The sequence below is a fragment of the Pteronotus mesoamericanus genome, unplaced genomic scaffold (genome assembly GCF_021234165.1).
Source record: "Pteronotus mesoamericanus isolate MK-2021 breed Mesoamerican mustached bat unplaced genomic scaffold, CSHL_Meso_final contig_73, whole genome shotgun sequence".
NCBI classification, from domain to species: domain Eukaryota; kingdom Metazoa; phylum Chordata; class Mammalia; order Chiroptera; family Mormoopidae; genus Pteronotus; species Pteronotus mesoamericanus.
Window position 1 is genome coordinate 22674737 of NW_026555245.1, and position 21331 is coordinate 22696067.

Genomic DNA, 21331 nt, shown 5'->3' on the forward strand with positions numbered 1-21331 from the left:
GCAGAGAGTAGTTGAAGAGAGAGCTTCCAGAATTGCAGGGGTTCAAGTCCTCTTACTGCATTATGGCTGCTGCTGCTTATAACCCAATTCATGGACTGTTTTGGCATCTCTCCCCTGAAGTCTGTCAGTCTGTTGTGTATGGTTCAGGTACCTCCTAGGAAAGATTTAAAATTTGGAGAAATCAAGTTGAAGGAAGATTTATTAGGGGTTGGTGAGAGATAAAAAAGGAAAATAAAACAAAGTAGTGGTTTATAATGAATTTCTCAGATGAGTGATTTTTAGTTTAACCACTTTATTGGGTTAGCTCTTTAAAACATTCCATTTTTGGAACCTCAACACTTCCAGATTACCTTGGTGGAGAGTAGTCATTCTTTAGATGAAGAGAATGACATCACTTCAGAGCCATTTGACAGACAATTTTGATCATGAACTTGCAATGTGTTAGCGAGAACTTTATTTGGGTGGACAATAGTTGGGGGAGACTGTGTCCTTTGGGCTCTGAATGCAGCCATTTGTCCTGTTCTTCTTCCCCGTTTTGTTTCTTGAAAACATACATTGTATTGTGTTCCACTGAGATTAGTGAATGTCCTGTAGCAGGGTGGCATGTTTAGTAACGCTGCTACTAAAGAGGAAGCAGCAGCTACCCTCACAAGGATTGTCAGGCACAAGTGCACCTGTGCTGCCTTTGGAATTATGGAATAGAATGAAGTTAGTGGGAACTATTGTGCAATTAGGTTTCTGAATGTTGAGCAAAACACACCTGAGTCCAGACTTTTATTTTAAAAGTGAGACTCATTGAGCACGTTGGAGGTATTCATTTTTTCAACTTGTGATACTTTCCTTTTACTTATGTTAGGAATACAATGAGATGTTTGTTTTTAGTTGTCTTTGCCATCTTTTCTATCCAGTCACATAAACTCAGTTTCACCTGCTTTCCCTCTTTTTCTGGAAGTGGCAGAAATATAAATGTATAAAACTGTATCAAATCAAATCAGATTTTAAAAATCAAAGCTATTAATGTTGCTAGTTTGCTTTGAGGACTAGCCCTGGGGAACAGAGCCACCCATGAGAGTCTTTGTTAATGCACTAACTAATGTATTGGTTTTGATTTGTAATTTATAATTTGAAGAAAATAGTTGAAAGTTCCTCAGTTCCTCCAGAAGTGACTTTGGCCTCAGATTACAGTCTGTCTTGGTTTTTCTTTTACCAACATCTTTTAGATTTATATTTTAGATTTAACTTTTATTTCCAGAATTAGAGATTTTACACTCAGCTTTTTTTTTTTTTTTTAAGATTTTATTTACTTATTTTTAGAGAGGAGAAGGAAGGGAGAAAAAGAGGGTAAGAAACATCAGTGTGCAGTTGCCTCCCGCATATCCCCCTGGTTGGGCTACATCTTAGCTTTCTGTGTATTAAGTTGGTGGTCACATTGGGAAAGTGAAAAGAGTGACTACTTCCTTAAATGTAAAGCTTGTGTTGTATTTGTGGAGGAAGATTTTGATGAACCATCATTATATATAAAATGGATGGAATTCTTCCACAGCAGTAGTCTGAACATAGGCTCTCCTGAGCCATAGATTATGCACATTATGTAGTTTCAGGAATAGACTAGCAAGTACAGTAGTGATCTATGGCCTCAATGTGAAGAAAGGTTGTAAGAAGCACTACTCTTCCTCTAGCTCTTTCCTCAGTAGGTGGTAGTAATAGTAATTTATTTTAAGATAAGTAGTACAAATACAGATTTTAGTCAGACATTTTCTACTGGCTATTGGGCTCAGGCTGGGGTTGGGAAAATGGTAATATGAAATACATATCTTTATTTTGATATAATCAGGAAGGTAAACTCTAGGAAGAATGGGTTTCCTGCATTTGATTCATTAAATATAAAGGTTTAGTCCTGGCTGGTGTGGCTCAGTTGGTTGGGGCATTGTCCTGTAACTGAGGGGTTGTGGGTTTGATTCTCTGTCAGGACACCTGCCTGGGTTGTGGGTTTGGTCCCCAGTAGAGATACATACGACCCCTGGCCTGGGTGTATACACGAGGCTACTGCTCTGCTTCTCTCTCACATTGATGTTTCCCTGTCTCCCTTCCTCCCTCCCTTCCTCTCTCTTTAAAGAGCTATGAAATAATGTTCTCGAGAGAGGATAAAAAAATATATATAAAGGTTTAATTTCGGAATCTTTAAAAATTCTCAATATGTTGTGTTTCCATTTCCTCTGTAAGAATATCTAATGTGTTAAGATTTTAAATTACAGTCCCTAAAAGTACAAATTGTTAAGTACAAAATAATCATGGGGAAGTAAATAAAGCATAGGAAATATAGTGAATAATGTTGTAATAAGTATGTATGGTGCCAGTTGGGGTACTGTGAATAATTGGGGGACCATTATATAAAGTGTATTTTTGCCTAACCATTAAGGTGTTCACCTGAAACCAATACAAAATAAAATTGAAAGAAAAAAAAGAAAATGAAATTGCAGTCCCAAAATAAGGTTTTTGTTATAGGCCTGAACTTATGAATGTTTAAAGTTTGCCCTGTCTGGCGTGGCTCAGTGGATTGAGTTTTGGCCTGCAAACCAAAGGGTCACTGGTTTGATTCCCAGTTAGGGCATATGCCTGAGTTGCAGGCCAGGTCACCAGTGGGGTGTGCACGAGAGGCAACCATACATTGATGTTTTTCTCCCTCTCTTTCTCCTTCCCTTCCCTTCTCTCTAAAAATAAATAAAATCTTTAAAAAAAAAATTCTATCTGAACACTTTAATCAAAAGTAAATTAATACAGGCACTTGATATTTACAAAGGTACTATTTAGATTTTTGTAAATTTATGGTATTTCTTATGCATCTGACTTTTGGGAAAAAAATTTTCCCAAATTTTGGGCCACAAAATTTTCTTTTTGGGTAAACAACTGCCTTGTTTTCCACAAGACAGGAAAATATTTAACTTGAAATGTAATATTAATTTTGATTTTAGATATATTTATTTTTAAACAGGATCCTGAACAAATCCATATTTTTTGTTTGTTTTTTCTTTAAATCTAATCCTAATACTAAACCTAACCCTAATCATAAACCTCACCTTAATTTTAAAACCCTAAACTTAACTCTAACACTAACCTAACATTAACACTAACTCAATTCTATGCCTACCCCAACTCAAACCCTAACCTAATTTCTTACCTTAACACTAAACCTAACCCTATGTCTAACTCTAACTCTAACCTTAATCCTACCCCATCCCAAATCCTAACCAAACCTCTGACACTAACCTGAATCTTAACCCAACACCTAACCTCAATCTTAACCTTAAGTCTAACCCTAACTTTCTTACCTTAACTATACCCTTAACCCTAATACTAACTTTATCCTTAAGCCTAATGCTAACACTTACCCTAACACTAAACGTACCCTAATTCTAATTCTATACCTTAACCTAACTTTAAAACTAACCTAGATGCCCCCAAAATAGACAAAATAAACTTTAAATCAGAAAAGATTTTTTTTCAGGTTTTATTTATTTATTTTCAGAAGAGGGGAAAGGAAGGGAAAAAGAGGGAGAGGAACATTGGTTGCCTCTCTCACGCCTCTAACTGGGGACCTGGCCTGCAGCTCAGGCATGTGCCCTGACTGGAAATTGAACCGGCAGTCTTTTGGTTTGCAGACTGGTGCTCAATCCAATGAGCCACACCAGCCAGCGCCAAAAAAGTTTTTTAATGAGTATAGAGTTTCAGTTTTGTAAGATGAATAGAGTTGTGGATATGGATCATGGTGATGGTTGCACAACAATATGAAGTACTTAATATTGCTGAATACAGTGAAGATGGTAATTTTTATGCTACTTGTATTTTACCATAAAAAATTAAAAAAAAAACTAACCTTGATCTTAATATTGAATCAAATTTTAAACCTAACCTTAACAGTTAAATCCTAAATTTAACCCTAAACCTAACCATAACCTTAGCACTAACTATAAACCTATCCTTAATGTAACCCAATCCCTAGTTTACTTCTAACCCCAACCCTACATCTAAACTTAAGTGTAACACTAGCCCTAATCCTAACCCAAAACCTACCTTAACCTCTAACACTAACCCTAATCTTAAACCTATACCTAACCTCAATTCTAACTTTGACCCTAATCCTACAACTAACCCTAAGTTTTTTTGTCCTAACCCTAACCTATAATCATAACATTAACTCTACACCTAAGCATATACTTAATCCTAACCCTAACCCTAATCTAACCATAACCTTTATAGTAACCCTAACCCAATGCTTACCTGTACCCATTCCTAACCCAAAGCCTAATCTGAACTTTAACACTAACCCTAACCTTAAACCTATACCTAACCTCAATCCCAATTTAAACCCTAATGCTAACCCTAATACTAACTCTAATACTTGCCCTAATCTAACCTGTAATCACAAATTTAACCCTAATACTAACCCTATCTCTAAGCCTATTTTTAACCCTAACCTTAACACTGATATTAACCTTAATCCCAATCTTGCACCAACCCTAACCCCAGTTCTTATCCTAATCTATAATCATAATTATAGCCCTAACTGTAATCCTAATCCCCAAACTAAAACTAACCTTTCCCTTAAACTAATTGTAACCTTAATTCTAAACCTAAATTTCTTACTCTAGCACTAACTCTATTCTTGATGCGAACCCTAAAGTGAACTTTAAAATTAACTCTAATACTATACCTAACTCTAACCCCAATCCTAAAACTCATCCTAATACTAACCGTAACTTTAAATTAATCCATAACTATAGCCTAACCTCTAACACTAACCCTAAATTTAAATTTAACTCTAATTATAACCCTTACCCTAACCCCAAACTTAACTGTATATTTTAACCCTTACCTTAACTCTTTCCCTAACACTAACCCTAATCTATTCCTAACAAAAGTCAAAGCAACCTAACCTCTAACCCTAACCCTAATTCTTATCCTAACCTAACCCTAATTCCTAACGATAACCTCACCTCTAACAGGATCATTAACTCTAACCCTATAGCCATTCTCAACCCTAAACCCATGTTTTGTTTTGTTTTTATTTACTTAGACTTATTACTGATGAAGAAAAAGTATTTGTAACACTCTTAAATTTTACCTCCTTCTCTTTTTCATATGTGTTCAAGACAATGTAGTATGTTTACCCATACCCATTTGGTATGATTATCCATATTCTTTTAAAGTATTGAGTATTGCCCTGGCTAGTGTGGGCTCAGTGGATTGAGCACAGGTTGCTGGTTCGATTCCCAGTCAGGGCACATGCCTGTGTCGCAGGGACAGGTCCCCAGTAGGTTGTCCATGAGATGCAACCACACATTGATGTTTCTCTCCCTCTCTCTCTCCCTCCCTTCCCCTCTGCCTAAAAATAAATAAAAAATCTTTAAAAAAAGTACAAATAGGTAGTTACAGAATAGCCATGGGGATGTAAAATATCGTGTAGGAAATGGAGTAGCCAAAAAACTTATATGCATGACTCATGGACATTAACAATGGTGGGGGGACTGCCTGAGGGCGTGGGAGGTGCTGGGTGGAGAAGGGCTAAGGGGGAGAAATTAGGACAACTGTAGTAGCATAATTAATAAAATGTAATAGAAATGGACTCATAGCTAGAGAACAGACTGACATCTATCAAAGGGGAGGGGGACTTTAGGTGGGGTAAAAAAAGGTGAAGGGGTTAAGCAAAAAAAAAAAAAAAAGGTATTGAGTATGTGTTTTTAGTAACATATAGCATGGTTATTGTCTCATTTTTAAACTAATATACCTTGGAGGAAAGAAAATGTGTAATGTCCCCATATCGCCGATGAAAATTAAGTTATTGTAGACTTCACATTTTATATTAAAAATTTTTTGAAGTTTTTTTGTAAGAGTATATTTGAGCCAAACTGATATCACGTGTTGGGGAGCAAGATCTCAAATGCTCCAGAGAATAACAGTTTTGCAGCTTCTTTGCATTTGAAATTAAGGAGGGGACTAAGGAAGATTACACGGAGGTGGGAGAACAGCAAGGTGGGGATTGGATTACAGGATAGGTAACAAGATTATGTGCTGTCTTGAGGGTGGATATGGCATATTTGAATGTGTGTTAACCCACATGCACTGAAACAATGTACAGGGCTTGGTAAAGCAAAGAGAAATCTTTTACTAAAGATGTTATGTAAAGATGCGTAGTCCACTATGATCTGCGCAGTTAGGAATTTATGATCAGGTCATCTGGTGTGGTTACTTTCAATAGAACCCTTTTGTTTGGTCCACAGTTCCCCATTTTGTTCATAAGTCAGCCGGAAGCATGCATTGATGACCAACTTTTTGTTTGGATAGTGTGATCTCATAGCACTAGGAAGGCTCATTCCTAGGAAGTTGCAGTATGCATGTTGTTTTTTTGACTATTGGGGATAGGGCAATACTGTAACTATGGGAAAACAGTGGTGGGCTGAACTACCTCGTACAGGCACATTGGAATTAGAGGTCACATCTTTTTCCTCCTCCATGTTTCGTTATGTCATATTGGTAAGCTCCAATTGGCCATGGTGGGAATGGTTAACCGTGAGAATAGGCAAAAGCTACAAGTCAAGAAAACTATAAGTCAAGTCAAAAGCTACTTCCCCAGAAAGCTGGTTGTTACAAGCACACTACTTTATTTGTCATATTGCATGAAAGGTAGTTAAAAATATGTTGACTGATGAACATTGCATTGACTTTTATCTTTATGTTAAGAGAAAACATATTTCTGATGTGCTAAACAAACCTTTGGAGGTAAATTGGTGGCATGACTAACTTAGCCATTACTGTCACTCGCCTTCAGACAAGTCCAAATATATATTTATATATAGTAAACAAATATTAATTTATTTTTCCCATTCATATAAATAGTACTTGACTGTTAGAAGTTATTATAGTTCTGTCTTTCATTTTTACATTTAAAATTGGGACATTAACAGTATCATCTCAAAAATGAAGTTAATTCAAGTACAGTATTTGGTATAGTGAGTCCTCAATAATTTTTGCTTTGTAAAACAACTATTATCATTAAGGTGACTGTTTGGGAGAATGTGAGCATTTTTCTTAATCTGAGTCTTCATGATTCTTTTACACATTTGTCATAGAAATGCTAACAAATTCTTCACTTGTATTCTGCTGGAATATGCAAGCTAAATTACTATTTGGAATATTTTCAAGATAATATTTTATTTTATTTCCAGGTGATTCCTCCTAAGGAGTGGAAGCCAAGGCAGTGCTATGATGACATTGATAATTTGCTCATCCCAGCACCGATTCAGCAGATGGTCACAGGGCAGTCAGGACTGTTCACTCAGTACAACATCCAGAAAAAAGCCATGACAGTGAAGGAGTTCAGGCAGCTGGCCAACAGTGGCAAGTGAGTGAATTTGGTTTGCTCTTCTTACTTGTTTCAGAGATACACTTTGACATGGTCAGAAACCAAGTAGGCAGAGGGGTTTGTAATGAAAATGAAAATGAGTCTCCTGCACAATCTCTTTCAGTCCTAATTAAACTGTTTCTGTTCTTCAGGTAGTTGCCTACTTAAATTTAGTTTACTGCTAAGAAAATTATTCCTCATTTTATCATTTCACTAATATCTCCAAATAGGGTTTTCTGTCTTTTAGTTGTCATGAGTTTTTGATTATACCCGTGATTCATCTTTGTAAAGCAACTTTTTTGTGTGTATGTGACAGTATTTAAGTCTTAAATGATAAATTATACACAGTAGAAAATGAGTGATATAAAAAGAAAATCCTTGAATGACATGAAGGGCTACCATTATTGTATTAGTTGCCAACTGTGGCTTGAAAATATTTTTATGCCCTGTCTGGTGTGGCTCAGTGGATTGAGCATCAGCCTGCAAACCAAAATGTTGCTGGTTCGATTCCCAGTCAGGGCACATGCCTGGGTTGTGGGCTAGGTCCACAGTAGGGGGAATGTGAGAGGCAACCACACATTGATGTTTCTATCCCTCTCTTTTTCCCTCCCTTCCCCCCTGTCTAAAAATAAATAACTAAAATCTTAAAAAAAAAAAAATATTTTAAAAATGTTACGTTGTTACTGACATGTACTCTGTAGTTAGGCACAAGATGGTTGTGGCTGTACTGAACATGTACAGGTTTTACTTGTCATTGTTCCCTAAACAATATAGTATAATTATTATATACATAGCATTTACATTTTATTAAGTATTATAAGTAATCTAGAGATGATTTAAAGTATATGGGAAGATATGGGCAGGTTGTATGCAAATACTGTGTTGTTTATGTAAGGGGCTTGAGCATTTACGGATTTTGGTATCTATGGTGGGGGTTTTGGAACCATTCCCTCACGGATAGCCACTTAGGGACAACTGTATAGTATAACTGGTTAAAGATTTTAAAAAATATTTTGAAAGCTATAATAATTTTTAAGTAATTTTCTGCTTCTATTATTGATACTTTCAATAAAGTATTTTCCTTACTAGTTAAAAATAGGAAGTTTTCCTAGTGTTATTTAGGAGTCTTAAGAGTATTCAGATACCTATGATAAATACATATGTATATTAGCTTGTTAAATTTGACATCACAAATTGCTGCAGTATTTTCATTTTAATAGAATTTTGTTTAGAAAGTGATTTAAATCAAATGGATGGAAAAAAATCTTAAAATTGTCTTAACTATTTTGCATTTATTATTTTTATCTACCTTTTCCAGATATTGTACTCCAAGATACTTGGATTATGAAGATTTAGAGCGCAAGTACTGGAAGAACTTAACTTTTGTGGCACCCATCTATGGCGCAGACATTAATGGGAGCATATATGATGAGGTATATTTATATTTATAATAGGCTTTGTCAAGGATCATTTTATGTTACTACTTCTGTGACCATTTTAGGTAGTTGAGAAGTAGTCATTTGTTGAGCCTTGTGTGATTCATAATTTCTCACAGGACACGAGGAAGAAAAGACATGTTAATAGGATTTATGCAGCTGGTATTTTTGAATTAAAACCAGCTAATTAAACAAATACCTGATTATTTAAAAATAATATAGGTAGTATGTAGCTATCTAATTATTCTTTAAATTACATTAGATTTTTTAAAAAGCAATACTCATGATGAAAATATTTAGAAAAGAGGAAATATCCAGAATACCAAGTTAAGGCAAAGGCGGTATTTTAAAATATATTCTTCCTGTAGTTTTCCCTTAATAGTTTAAAAATATATTTGAACAGACTTATTTTCTTCCACAAACTGTGAAAATTTTTTAAAAAGTACATATTGTTAGTCTTCCTAGTTTCAGGAGAACATAATCCACTAGATATAGTCCAGTCCTTTTTGCCTGTTTATAACTCTTGTTTTTTAATTTTTTCCCCCTTTTTTAAAACCTTTTATCCCTTTCCCATTACTGTATTTTGGAAAATTTCTTGCCTAGCAATAGGTTGAAGTAGTGGAACAAACACCTGAATACTCTTTACCTAGATTCAGCAGTTGTTAGTATTTGGCAAATTTGCTTTATGTTTTTGTCGCTCTGTCTTTATCTATGTCTCTGAGCTGTAACATTTTTTTTTAAAGATATATTTTTTAAAGATTTTATTAATATATTTTTAGACAGAGGGAAATGGAGGGAGAAAGAGGGAGAGAAGCATCAATGTGTGGTGGCCTCTTGCGCGACCCTACTGGGGGCCTGGCCTGTAAGCCAGGCATGTGCCCTGACTGGGAATTGAACCAGAGACCCTTTGATTTGCAGGCCAGCACTCAGTCCACTGAGCCATACCAGCGAGGGCTGAGCTGTAGCATTTGAAAGTAAGTTGCAGACATCATGACAGTTCACTCAATTATTTCAGCATGTGTCTTTTAATTACAAGACAATTTAACATTTATATAATATCATTTAATATACAGACCATATTCATAGATCCTTAATTGTCTCAATAATGTTATTTATAAACATTTTTTCCCCATTTGAAGGATCCAGTCAAGAATATCTCCTAATAATCAATAGGTGATCTTAGAGTATTACTTAGAGAGTAGATGATTATCCTTTTCCCCAACAGCCTTTCACCCAATGAATTTGCATTCATTGATACTCCTTTCCTGAGTCAATTATTATGTATTTTTATACCATTTATATTTTGAAAAACAGAACAAGCTGGAAAGTGCATAAAACATAAAGTTAGATCTTCATGAATTACTGTAAGGTGAATGCCATGTGTCATCACTGGCATCAGGGAAAACATTACCAGCATCCTAGAGTGCCCCTGTGCACCTTCTTTACCTATTATACTCTTCCCATTTTCTCTAAGGGTAATCACTATTCAGACTTTAAGGTAATCACTCCCTTTTATTCTTTAAAAATGCAGCTAATTGTCATCTTGTTTCAAAATTTTATATAGCTAGAAGGATCATTCAGTATATATTCTTATCTCTCTGCCTTCTGTCACACCTTATTTTTCTAAACTTTTTCTGTATCATGTGTACCTGTAGTTCATTTATTTTCATTGCTGTATATTCTATTGTATGAATGCATCATAGTTTGTTTGTTTTGCTATTAATGATCCTTTCGGTTGCCTCCAACTTTGGCTTTATGCTCAAAACTTCTGTGAATGTTTTATGTTTCACAGAGTGTGGAAGGGTTTCTGTAGTGCGCATGCATAGGCATGGTTATAAGATATTCATGTGTTTAGCTTTAAATGAAACTATTTTCAAGTTCACACTTTTCTACAGAAGTGTTTTTTAGTTCCCATTGCTCCACATTCTCCCTGATGCGATTATCGTCAGTCTTTTAATTTTACCTACCTTGCTTGATTGTTACCGGTTCAGGCGTCTTGTACATTTTTCTTTTGTGTCATGCTTTTCTTACTGATTTATAGTTTTTTATACATTCTGTATATGAGGTAGTTTCATATTTTCAAATTTTCTCTATGTTGAACACTGTTATTGAAAGGGCCATTCTTCTTTTTGAATATGGACTGGGTATTAGATGATACTGTGGAATTATCATTGTCACTATCAGACATAATGATGGCATGGTGGCTATAGAAATATTTTTTCTTATCAGCTGAAGAGGTGCACCTGAAAAATACACTTCTGAAAAAACATGGAGTCTGGGATTTATTTATAAGATATGTCAGAAAACAAAGTGGAATGGGTACAATTGAGTAAAGACTGGCAAACTGTTGGTAATTGAAGCTCAGTGATGGATTATGTGACATCTTAAGTATGTATATGTTTGGAATATTAAAAATAAAAGTTAAAAAAGAGAAAACATCTTTTTTTCATTCTCCTGGTTTTTCATTAGTGTAAGTAACCTCTGTATTGAAAATTTTTTGTTTATTAATAAGGTAGTGTATACTCAGGTAGAAAAATGGAAAATAGGGAAAACTATGAGGAAAAAATACTACGCATAAGCTTACCAAACAGAAGTAACCTTTTTATGATTTCCCTTTGGCCTTTTAGTTTATGTGAGTGTGTGTGTATTTGTGTATATATGTGTTTGTGTATGTGTATGTGTTCCCCCACCAAAGATCTGAGATGTTTTTAATAGTATTTTGGCTTTAGAAGCATTTTCAGTATTGTTCTCCAGAGGATCATTTCAGTGTGTTCTACCTCTAGCCATTTCTATACTGCCAGTTTCAAATTGTACCTTTATTAAATTGTTGCTATTTTTTGATATTTCAATTCCAAGTGTATTATTGATTTAGTCTTTAGCAATAACAAACATCTTTTAAGTTTAACATATTATGGTTACTTTTTGGGGGAAAGTGAGTGCTATTACTACTAGGGCTTTCTTACAGAACATGACACCTTGTCTTATTAAACTAGGTTCAGTGGGATTTCCATTGGAATCGGTGAGGGCATGTGAACACTGTTGGTATTTTACACTTGAGGCCCAGAGAGGTTAAATTGCTTTTACAAAGTTTTGAGGACAATAGAGAGGCTGCCAGGTGCTCTTCTTATCCCCCACACCAGTTTTAAGGAAATAGTTACTTACAGTCAATCTCATAGGTGTATAAATGTGTAAAACTAGGTTGATGTCAACTACAAATTTCCCCTGAGTTGGTGGTTTATTTTGGGCATTCTCTGTGGCTTCTTTACTGTGATATTCTGGCTTGCTTTCAGGCTTCTGGAAGGAAAAGTGAGCTGAGGAATCATCTGGATACTGGGCCGATAGGTTGTGTGTCTTAGTGCTTTAAAATAAAAAAGCTATTTTTTCTAACCACCTCTTTTTATCATTAAGTTCTTTGTTCCTTTTTACATATATAATTAAGAGTTAGAAGCGGGTTTTTTTGGGACCATTGTGAGAACAATTGACATAAAAAGCCCTGAACTCGCTTTCCATATCTGATAGTGAAATAACAATTGTTTCCTGCACAGGTGAGGCTGATGGACTTCGGTTTCCTATGCTTATCAATTTACTGCTTGTGTTTGTAAACCAGCTACACATTGGCATTGCTTCAAGCCAACATTGACTTTAGGCTTCGGATTTGAGTAACCTAAGTTATTAAATACAATTAACAAAATTCACTAGTTTGTAAACATGCAGTTTTAAACCTTCCTCATTACTTGTAGATTTGGGAGGCAGAAATCTGTCATTTTGGTAGGACCGACAAGGCATAGTATGTTATAGATTTTCTGTAGGCTCTTTGGGAGCATTTAGTAGCTTCAGAGCTCAGCTGACATTTTCAATGCTTTTGAGGCATAAAGAATGACATGAGAGAGATGTTGTAAATTGCTACTGGTAAAGAAAAGTAATCACACTCAAGACACCTAAATTCAAACAAATGAAAAATAACTTGTATTTGTCCCCTTGAGGTGGATAGAGAGTAATAAGAAAAAGAGTGCATTAAAGAGAGTGATGACGAGTGAGTGTGAGAATAACCTGTAACTGTCATGAACATCTGAAATCATTGCAATGAATGATCATTGAAAAAGTCCATGTATTGTTTTGCTCTTCACTACTGTATCTTTGTATTTTGAACTATTCAGCTTAATATTTAAATTGTATTGGGCACTGGCTGCTTACGGTTCATGGCATTATTTTGAAAGGTATTATAGTTATCAATTTGTAGTTCACTTCCCCCCTAATTTCTAGTTATGAGTGTTTTCTTTAATCTCAAAAGAATGATTGAAAATAAAACATAGTTTGTGTGTTTGTATGTGTATGTAGGAGTTCTTAGAGAGAGTGAGGGTGGTAAGGGAAACAGTTTGTGTATGGTACAAAGATGAATACATTCTCAAATAACTCCCAGAGGGGCAGTGGGGCAATTAGGTAAAACGAACTTGCCAAAAAGACAAATGTGGGTTCCGTGGAGCCTGGAGGAGAGGCATGTAGAGCAGCCTTGTCATTGAAGGAAAGACTTTGTTGAGGGAAGGGGACATCTATCTGAGTTGGGCCTAGAGGAGTAAGTTCAGGTTGGGTAAAGGAAGAAGAGAGGAGGATGGGGCAGGAACTAGGTAAATTTGAGGGTAAAAGTACAGTATTTTTACCGAATTTGGAGGCTTTTTACTGCACATGGGCTTGAGGAGAGTGAGGCAGACCTGGAATAGTGGCTGTGGGATCTGAGAGCCAGGGACAAGTTCAAGGCTGGAGACAGGGCTGTGGGCCTGGGCCCCTGGACCCATAGTGCTGTAGTGGCCTCTCCTTTCTCTTGCACCATCAGGCAGGGAGGTGCCACTGTAGTGTTGATCAACACAGGAATTGGGGGTGAGGGTGTTCATGAAAACAATTGGCCTTGATAGTAAAGGAAGAAGGGCACAGAGATCCCAGGGCATAGTGTAGACTCTTTGCTCATTCTGTTGCTTCTTTCAGAGTTTGATTTCATCAGGATGTGCTGAAAAGTGTCAACACCATGGGCAGTAGCCTATGGCAGCAATAACACTAATATGTTTTAAGCAAATTCCTATTTTTTAAACTGAAATACAAAGACTATCAAAGGCATGCAGTAACAAAATCCAGCCTTTGAGTGTATAATGGAGGGCAGAGCTTGGCAGTCAGAATTTGTCTGTTGCTTTTCTTTGTAAATAAAGTTTTATTGGAGTATTACCTCACTTATTCATTCACATATATACGAGGTCTGTCCAGAAGGTATCTAGCCATGCAGTATGAAGAATAGAGACATTGAAGAAGATGCAAGATATAAGAAACATTGTACACAGTACAATGACTCCTCAGTCCCCTTCAAAGTGGGCACCTTGGGACTTCACACAGTTCTCCCAGAGTCTCTTCTGTTCAAAACACTCTGCAAAATCATTTGTTGTAATGGCCATCACCTGCCCTGTCATTTTCCTGAATCTCATCGATGGTCTGAAATCTCTTCTCTTTCAAAGGTGATTTTAGTTTTGGAAAAAACCAGAAGTCACAGGGTGCCAAATCTGGGCTGTAGTGGGGCTGAGTCACCTGGGTGATTTGATGTTTCACCAAAAAATTCTGCAAAAAGTGAGCACAAGATGTGATGCATGAACGAGCACATTGCTGTGCTGAAGCTGCCATTCACCAGTTGCCCATAGCTGCATCCATTTTTGCTGTATTGCATCTCTCAACTGATGAAAAACATTGAGGTAGTACTCCTTACTAATTGTTTGGGCCTGAAGCAGCATACTCATGATGGACAATACCTTCCCAATCAAGAAGCACACTTAACGTTGTCTTGATTTTGCTGCACTCATTGTATCATCCCTGAAAGTCTTCCGAATCACCCAAATAGTTTCTTTGGAGGAATGTCCAAGCTTAATGCAAGATTTGATGCAGATTCATTTCTCTACTTGTTCAGTCATTTTGAATGTGATGGTCATACAGTACACATGCTCACTCAATGGCGCCTACTACTTCTACTTACTATTACAGTGAATTTGTCATTGTTCACACATGTTCATTCCAGTCCACTCTCTTTGGCTGCCAGGTTACGTCGATGTCGTGCAAATCGTTCTTGTGATATAAAGAATTGCTGAACTTTTTCTGGACAGACCTCGTATGGCTTATAGTGGCAGAGTTGAGTAATGTGACAGAGATTGCATGGCTTACAAAAGCTATAACTTTTACAGTCTGCCCCTTTTCAGGAATCCCTAAAACAGAGGCATAATTGTTTGTTCTTGGGGAAGAATGCTCAAAACCTTTTTTGAGGTATAGCATCAAATTCTGAATGTTCTCAGGAGGATGGAATTCATACACATTTACTACATTGATACCTTAAAGCAATGAAATTGTTGAAATGTTTGGTGATGTCAGCAACCTTCTGTAATTAAAGAAGGTCCTGAACTTAGATTTCTGAGTTTCTATGTAGGTCTGTGTGTGCTCTTGGGTGGCCCTGTGTTTCCTTGGTTACAGTAATATTAGCATAAGAATCCTAAGATCTGAACTTTTAAAAAATGTTTTCTTTTTTTAAAATGCAGGTTGTAGGTTTTTTATTTTTAAAGATTTTATTTATTTATTAGAGAGAGGGGAAAGGAGTGAGAAACAGAGGGAGAGAAACATTAATGTGTGGTTGCCTCTTGTGCACCTCCCACCCCCCCACCACTTGGGACCTGGCCCGCAACCCAGGCATTTGCCCTGACTGGGAATCGAACCAGTGACCCTTTGGTTCACAGACCGGCACCCAGTCCACTGAGCCATCCCAGCCATGGCTAAAAAATGTTTTCTAAAAAATTTTTTAATTGAACGTATTGGGGTGACATTGTTTAATAAAATTATGTAGGTTTCAGGTGTGCAATTTTATAATACATTATCTGTACACACAAAAAAGAAGATAAAGATAAAGGAGGAACAGGGAGAAAAAAGTCCTGTGTGTGATAATTTGGGTTGGCTAAGGGTCATGAAAGTCAACAGGTATCTGTAGGAAAGAGAGAAGGTAGAGCACTTCTGGAATAGCCAATAGCCATGTTTATTTCCATAGACCTTTGAAGATGGAGTGCATCTCCTTGTTTTTTGTTTGAGATCAGCTCAGAAGAGGGTCCAGATTATTTACTTATATTAGTACAGTACAGAGTGTAATTCAGGCTTGTGGTTTATGCTACTTTGGGATGCGTTTCTAGTAATACCTGTCATATAGTATAAGGGTGATCCTCTTAATGATGATAGTGAGATAGTTAGTGAATGAGTTTGAAAATAAAGTTCCATGTGCTTTGCTTAAACTGGCTATTATCTCCCTAATTCCTAACACTAGAAGGATCTGCAACAGTATTGTCTCATTCCAAAAGAGTCTTCTTTGCAAGATTTTCCCTTAGTTAAGCGGTGACAGCTCATCCTGTAAGCCTCCCCCACCTCCTCTATCCCCCAGGTTTTCTGGTTTGAATGCCTCATAGCATTACAGGCAGTGCAGTCCGTAGTGGCCCCTGCGAGCTGACGTTTTCAGAGTAAGCAGTGCACTAGCCAGGAGTTTAGCTTATCTTCATCACTACAGTTCACACTTAAGAGCACTTAACTTTCTTTGGATGTTTTATGTCTAGGTACTTCTTTCTTCTGAAATAACGTATGAGATGCATTACATTAAGATTGAAAATTTCCTTTGTGTGTAACCATTTTTCCTGATAGCTTTCTGCAGTTCACTGGAGGAAGATAGCAGCCATCTCACAGTGAGTAGAAGCTGCTTCACCTGTGATGTACAACTTGTGCCGTAGCACTGTTCTTAAATCTCCCAGACTTGTTTTGAAAATCACCTCATTCACTGAATCATGTTCTTCCCCATTTCAGCCACCTCCAGGTATCTGAAGGTGTCCACATCCTCCCCAGTACTAGCCTGGTACTCAGTGGTCTCCTACCCTGAGAGTTGCTATTAGTCCATCACACAAGGAATTTCTCTAGTTTTTCAAATATTGTATTGGCTAAAGTAATAAGACTAAGCTTTCCAGGAACAACATTGCTTTATTTAGTAGATGGGGACAAGTCAAGATCATGCTTCATTTGCTTCCCTTTCTGCATATGCATTGTCACCTCTAACTCTAATGTGTGGCCTTTTCTAGGTGTCTTATGCTCACTTGTCCTCTTCTTGGGCTTTTTTCTATCTCTTTTTTGGCAGAAAAACTTTATTCGATAACCAGCAGTTAGTTCTCACCTACATTAACTATTTGTAGATTTTTTGAAAGTGGTGACAGGTACATAGGTGAACTGCATATAGAGCTTGTTTGGTCAGTCTTCATCCTCGTTATGTTTTCTGGACAACCACACCTGGATACGGTATGGGACACCATTCCTTTGGCCCAGATGACTTTATTGAGCCTGGTGTCAATGTGTACTTCTGGAGTTCCCTTCTCCTTTATAGAAAATTTCTACATCTCTTTGAGTGCCTAGGGGGCGTGCTTCTTGAAACCCACTTTATGGATGCGCTTGTGGATGTTGATGGTGTACTCTCTGGTCACTACCTCGTTGATGGCCGAACAGCCCTTCTTCTTGCCACTCTCCTTTGCAGGAGCCATTATGCTGGGCCCAAGTTGGAAAGAAAGAGCTCTTCTTGGGCTTTTCTATCTTCTCAGAAGACATCTTTATTACTTATAATGGGAAGATGATAGCAGTGATGCCTAATACATTTAATATGAGCACAAGATATAATCCTTTTGGGAGAACAGCTGAGATACACGTGGACTGTTGTCTGCACTCTCTTACCTGGATTTGTATACAGCTGAAATGATGCTGGGAGTGGATGGTCACAGTCATTAAAGATAGTTTTTGATTTTGACAATGAATTTTGGGCAAGGAGATATATGTTTTAACAGCACATATTTGGAAAATAAGTACAGAAAATGAAGGATACTTGTATTTACGTGACTATTTTTTCTGTAGTAGACTCTGGGTTCAGTGATGGCAGGTATCATTTCTCATAGATTCTCCAGTCCCAGCCCCTGTCAGTAGTCTCTGCTGTGAAGTGTGCACCTACATACATAATTGTAGAATTGATGAGTGCATGACATTGGAAAAATAATCTGAGGCCAGATCATGGAGTTTCCTGAATGTTTTTGGTTATTCTCTACGTGTTGAAGAATTGTTTGAGGACCTTTAGTAGGAAAATGATAGGATCAGAATCATGCTTTAAAAAATGTGATCAGATAATGGTCTGCAAGATGGCCTGGTCATAATAGGAGGCTTGGAAAGTGCTTTGAAGAGGAGGAAGAGGGAGGGGTTAAAGTGATCCTCTCTGGTATGTGTTTTTCTGGACACTAGTACTCTGAGGCAGTGGTTCTTAAACTTTTGATCTCAGGGCTCCTTTATACTTTAATAATTTACTCTGGACCTTGAAGAGCTTTTGCTTATGTGAGTTATATTTATCTGTATTTATTGTATTAGAAATGAAAACAGAATGTTTAAAAGTATTCATATATAATTCATTAAAAATGTGTTAACATAACATACATATTTTTATATAAAATAACTATATTTTCCTAAACAAAAAAATTTAGTGAGAGGAATGGCATTATTTTACATTTTTTTCAAATCGCTAATGTGTACTTTAATAGAATACTTCTGGATTCCTGTATCTGCTTCTGCATTTAACCTGTTGTGATGAAAAGTAGCCTCTGGAAAACTCCACATTACACTCAAATACAACTGAGAATGAAATACTGTGTTGATATAATTATGAAAATAGTTTTGATGCCACAGACCCTTTGATGGAATCTGGGTGCCTCCCAATGGTTTCCAGACAACACTTTGAAAAATGCTACCTTAAGGTAGTAAAAGATTCATTTCCTGATTTCATTCTACCTAGATGATGGAAGGATCTTCAAGTAAGGCAATAGTGTTTCATTCTTGTTTACAGACCTTCAGGTAACTGTATCTTTGATATATACCTACAAGACCTAATCACAATATCTGAAAATATATAACATTTTAAAGAAATTATATTTCTAAGATTTCCTTTCAGTATTAATTTGCTAGTCTATTGCTTTTGTCATCCAGGTATTTATTAATAGAAAATGGATAGAAAATTCAAAACAGTTTGAAAAATACTCTGGCAAACCTTAAGACAAAAGTATAATATCTTTTTAAAAAATTTATTTGAGAAAGAGAGAGAAAAGGGGAGAGAGGGAAAGAGAGAGCGAGAGAAACATTGCTTTGTTGTTCCACTTATTTATGCATTCAGTAGTTGTTTCTTGTATGTGCTTGACTAGGGATTGAACCCCCAACCTTGGTCTATTGGGATGGTAATCTAACCAACTGAGCTTGCTGGTTAGGGCTTAAGTATAATATATAAGTATATTTTTAGATTTTATTTATTTTTAGAGAAAGAGGAAGAGGGGGAGAAAGAGGGAGAGAAATATTGATGTACGAGAGATACATTGATTGGTTGCCTCTTGCACACTCCAGCTGGGGACGTGGCCTGCAATCCAGACATGTGCTCTGACTGGGAATTGAACTGCCAATCTTTTGGTTCTCAGGCCAGCACTCAGTCCATTGAGCTACACCAGCCAGGGCTTAAGTATAATATCTTATACTCTACATTTCTACACCTTGACCGCTAGTGAATTTTTTCTTTTCTTTTTTTGCTATGTGTGTACTGGGTGGTTAGATATGTGTATGGGGTCATATTTCCAATTTCTGTTGATAGTCTGATTACCAATGCATACATTTTAAGGTAAAATTGACCTTTTTATTAATATAAATGTTAAATATTAAAAAATTGGTATTATATAAAATTTAAATCACTCATAATCTTGTCATTCAGAGACAGCGGCTGTCAAAAAAACTTTATGTATTTCCTTCCGATGTTTTTTCTTGATTTAATGCTTGATAATTGTATTTTTCAAAAGGAGATGTGGTATCACAGTGAACATAATTTTGTCTTGTCTTCCCTGCCTTCCGTTTTAGTGCATTGTGAATGCTTTCCCAAAATGATAGATGTTCTTCAACAAGTGATTTCACATTTATTTTATATGTCTTACTTTTATTGGTAGGATGGTTTTTGGAATTGGAAAGCAGATAAATCTAATGTGAAGAGGGATGCAGGCTGCCTGGAGTCAGGGAGGGGTGACAGTTCTTGGCCTTGGCCCGGTCAGTGTGGGCGTGGTGTAGTCCACAGTGGGGTGGCTGGGTCGTTGCTGACTGGAGAATGGCATTATGCACCAGATGCACTGACTGCCTTACTTCCTGCCTTTTCAGCAGCCTCTTGAAATGGAAGTCTATAGTAAGCAGCACAGAATATTTGACCCATTTCCTTATATAATCAGTGCCCTTCATCCTTAGCTGTAACTTTTGGGGAAGCTCTGTCTTTGCCTTAAAGTCTTAATCTATAAAGGGAAGGGATTGAATTAACAGCTGTGTGAGGTTCCTCCCAGTTTAAAAATATTTGCTTTACTATAAGCAACATTTCTTCAAGAAGGTGAGATGAATTTTTTCATGAGTTATAATTTATGAGTTCTAGATTTGTTTTGTGTTAGAATTTCATCAAGATTCCTTTTATAAGAAATCTGTTGGCTAAAGCATGGGAATCTTTTTCACATTAAGATTTTAGTTTTAATAGTTTTATAAATGACATTTTTTTCCTCCTCCCACATGGGGTAGCTTAAATACTTTCATCCACCAGATGGTGCTCTGGGACAACAAATTTATCTAAGGCTGCAGTTTTCCAAATGAGGTTAAACAGTTTTAACTGAGTCACCAGCAGAGTTCCTTTCCATTTTATATTTTTATCATGTCAGGATATCATTTATCCTAAAGTAAGAAATACTTTGAAGCCACTATACTAAGTATAATTTTCACACCCAAGATAAAATGCCATTATTCCAGACATATTGTGAAGCAAAGGCAGTTATGGGCCTATAAGAAGGTGACTTTCAGATTTTAGTTTTGTGAAATAAAACTTCTAGTTAATCAAAACTCATTATCTGCCAGCATGTTATGGCTGGTCTTTAATGAATGAAGTCTTAGCCTGCATGGTCCCAAATTATGTCATCCAACCCCAGGAGGTGATGTTAGTTCTGTTCACATTGTATCAAGAATGTTGCGTGTCTGTAAGCAGTGTTTTCTGAGTGGGTATTGTCAGGGATTTGTTGATGGTAAAAAGTTAAAGCTCAGCCACAGAATGACCTCAGAGTACAGGGCTACTGCCCTGAAGTGCTTTGGTATGTGCAGCTGCCCCAGAACAGATTAGGTCGCTCTCAGGATAAGGAGCTACTGAACTTGGAATGTTCACAGGGAAAACTGTCTGATCTTGTTTCAGAAATGATTTAAAAGGCATTAGGATAGAATTGATAATTTTTATTTTAACTCTTCTCTTTACATCTCAAGTGTTAAAGCTCACCAAAGTGAGCTTTACACATAGGTGGTAAATAAAGTGCTAAATTGGTAAACCTGCAAGTATATGTGGAGTTCCATGCTGAATGATTTATGGGGGTGTGAA

General features: G+C 36.6%; 1 protein-coding gene across 5 annotated transcripts in view; it reads left to right on the plus strand.

The window, feature by feature from the left end:
- KDM4C (lysine demethylase 4C) overlaps positions 1-21331 on the plus strand; it is a 408417-nt gene that overhangs the window by 37883 nt on the left and 349203 nt on the right. For 4 of the 5 annotated variants that reach the window (XM_054583127.1, XM_054583129.1, XM_054583130.1 and 1 more), the window contains exons 3-4: positions 7224-7399; positions 8718-8832. In XM_054583127.1, the coding sequence (XP_054439102.1) occupies positions 7224-7399; positions 8718-8832 (291 nt within the window). Of the gene's footprint in view, positions 1-7223; positions 7400-8717; positions 8833-21331 lie in introns of those variants that run through there. The other variant, XM_054583131.1, reaches the window with a different exon arrangement.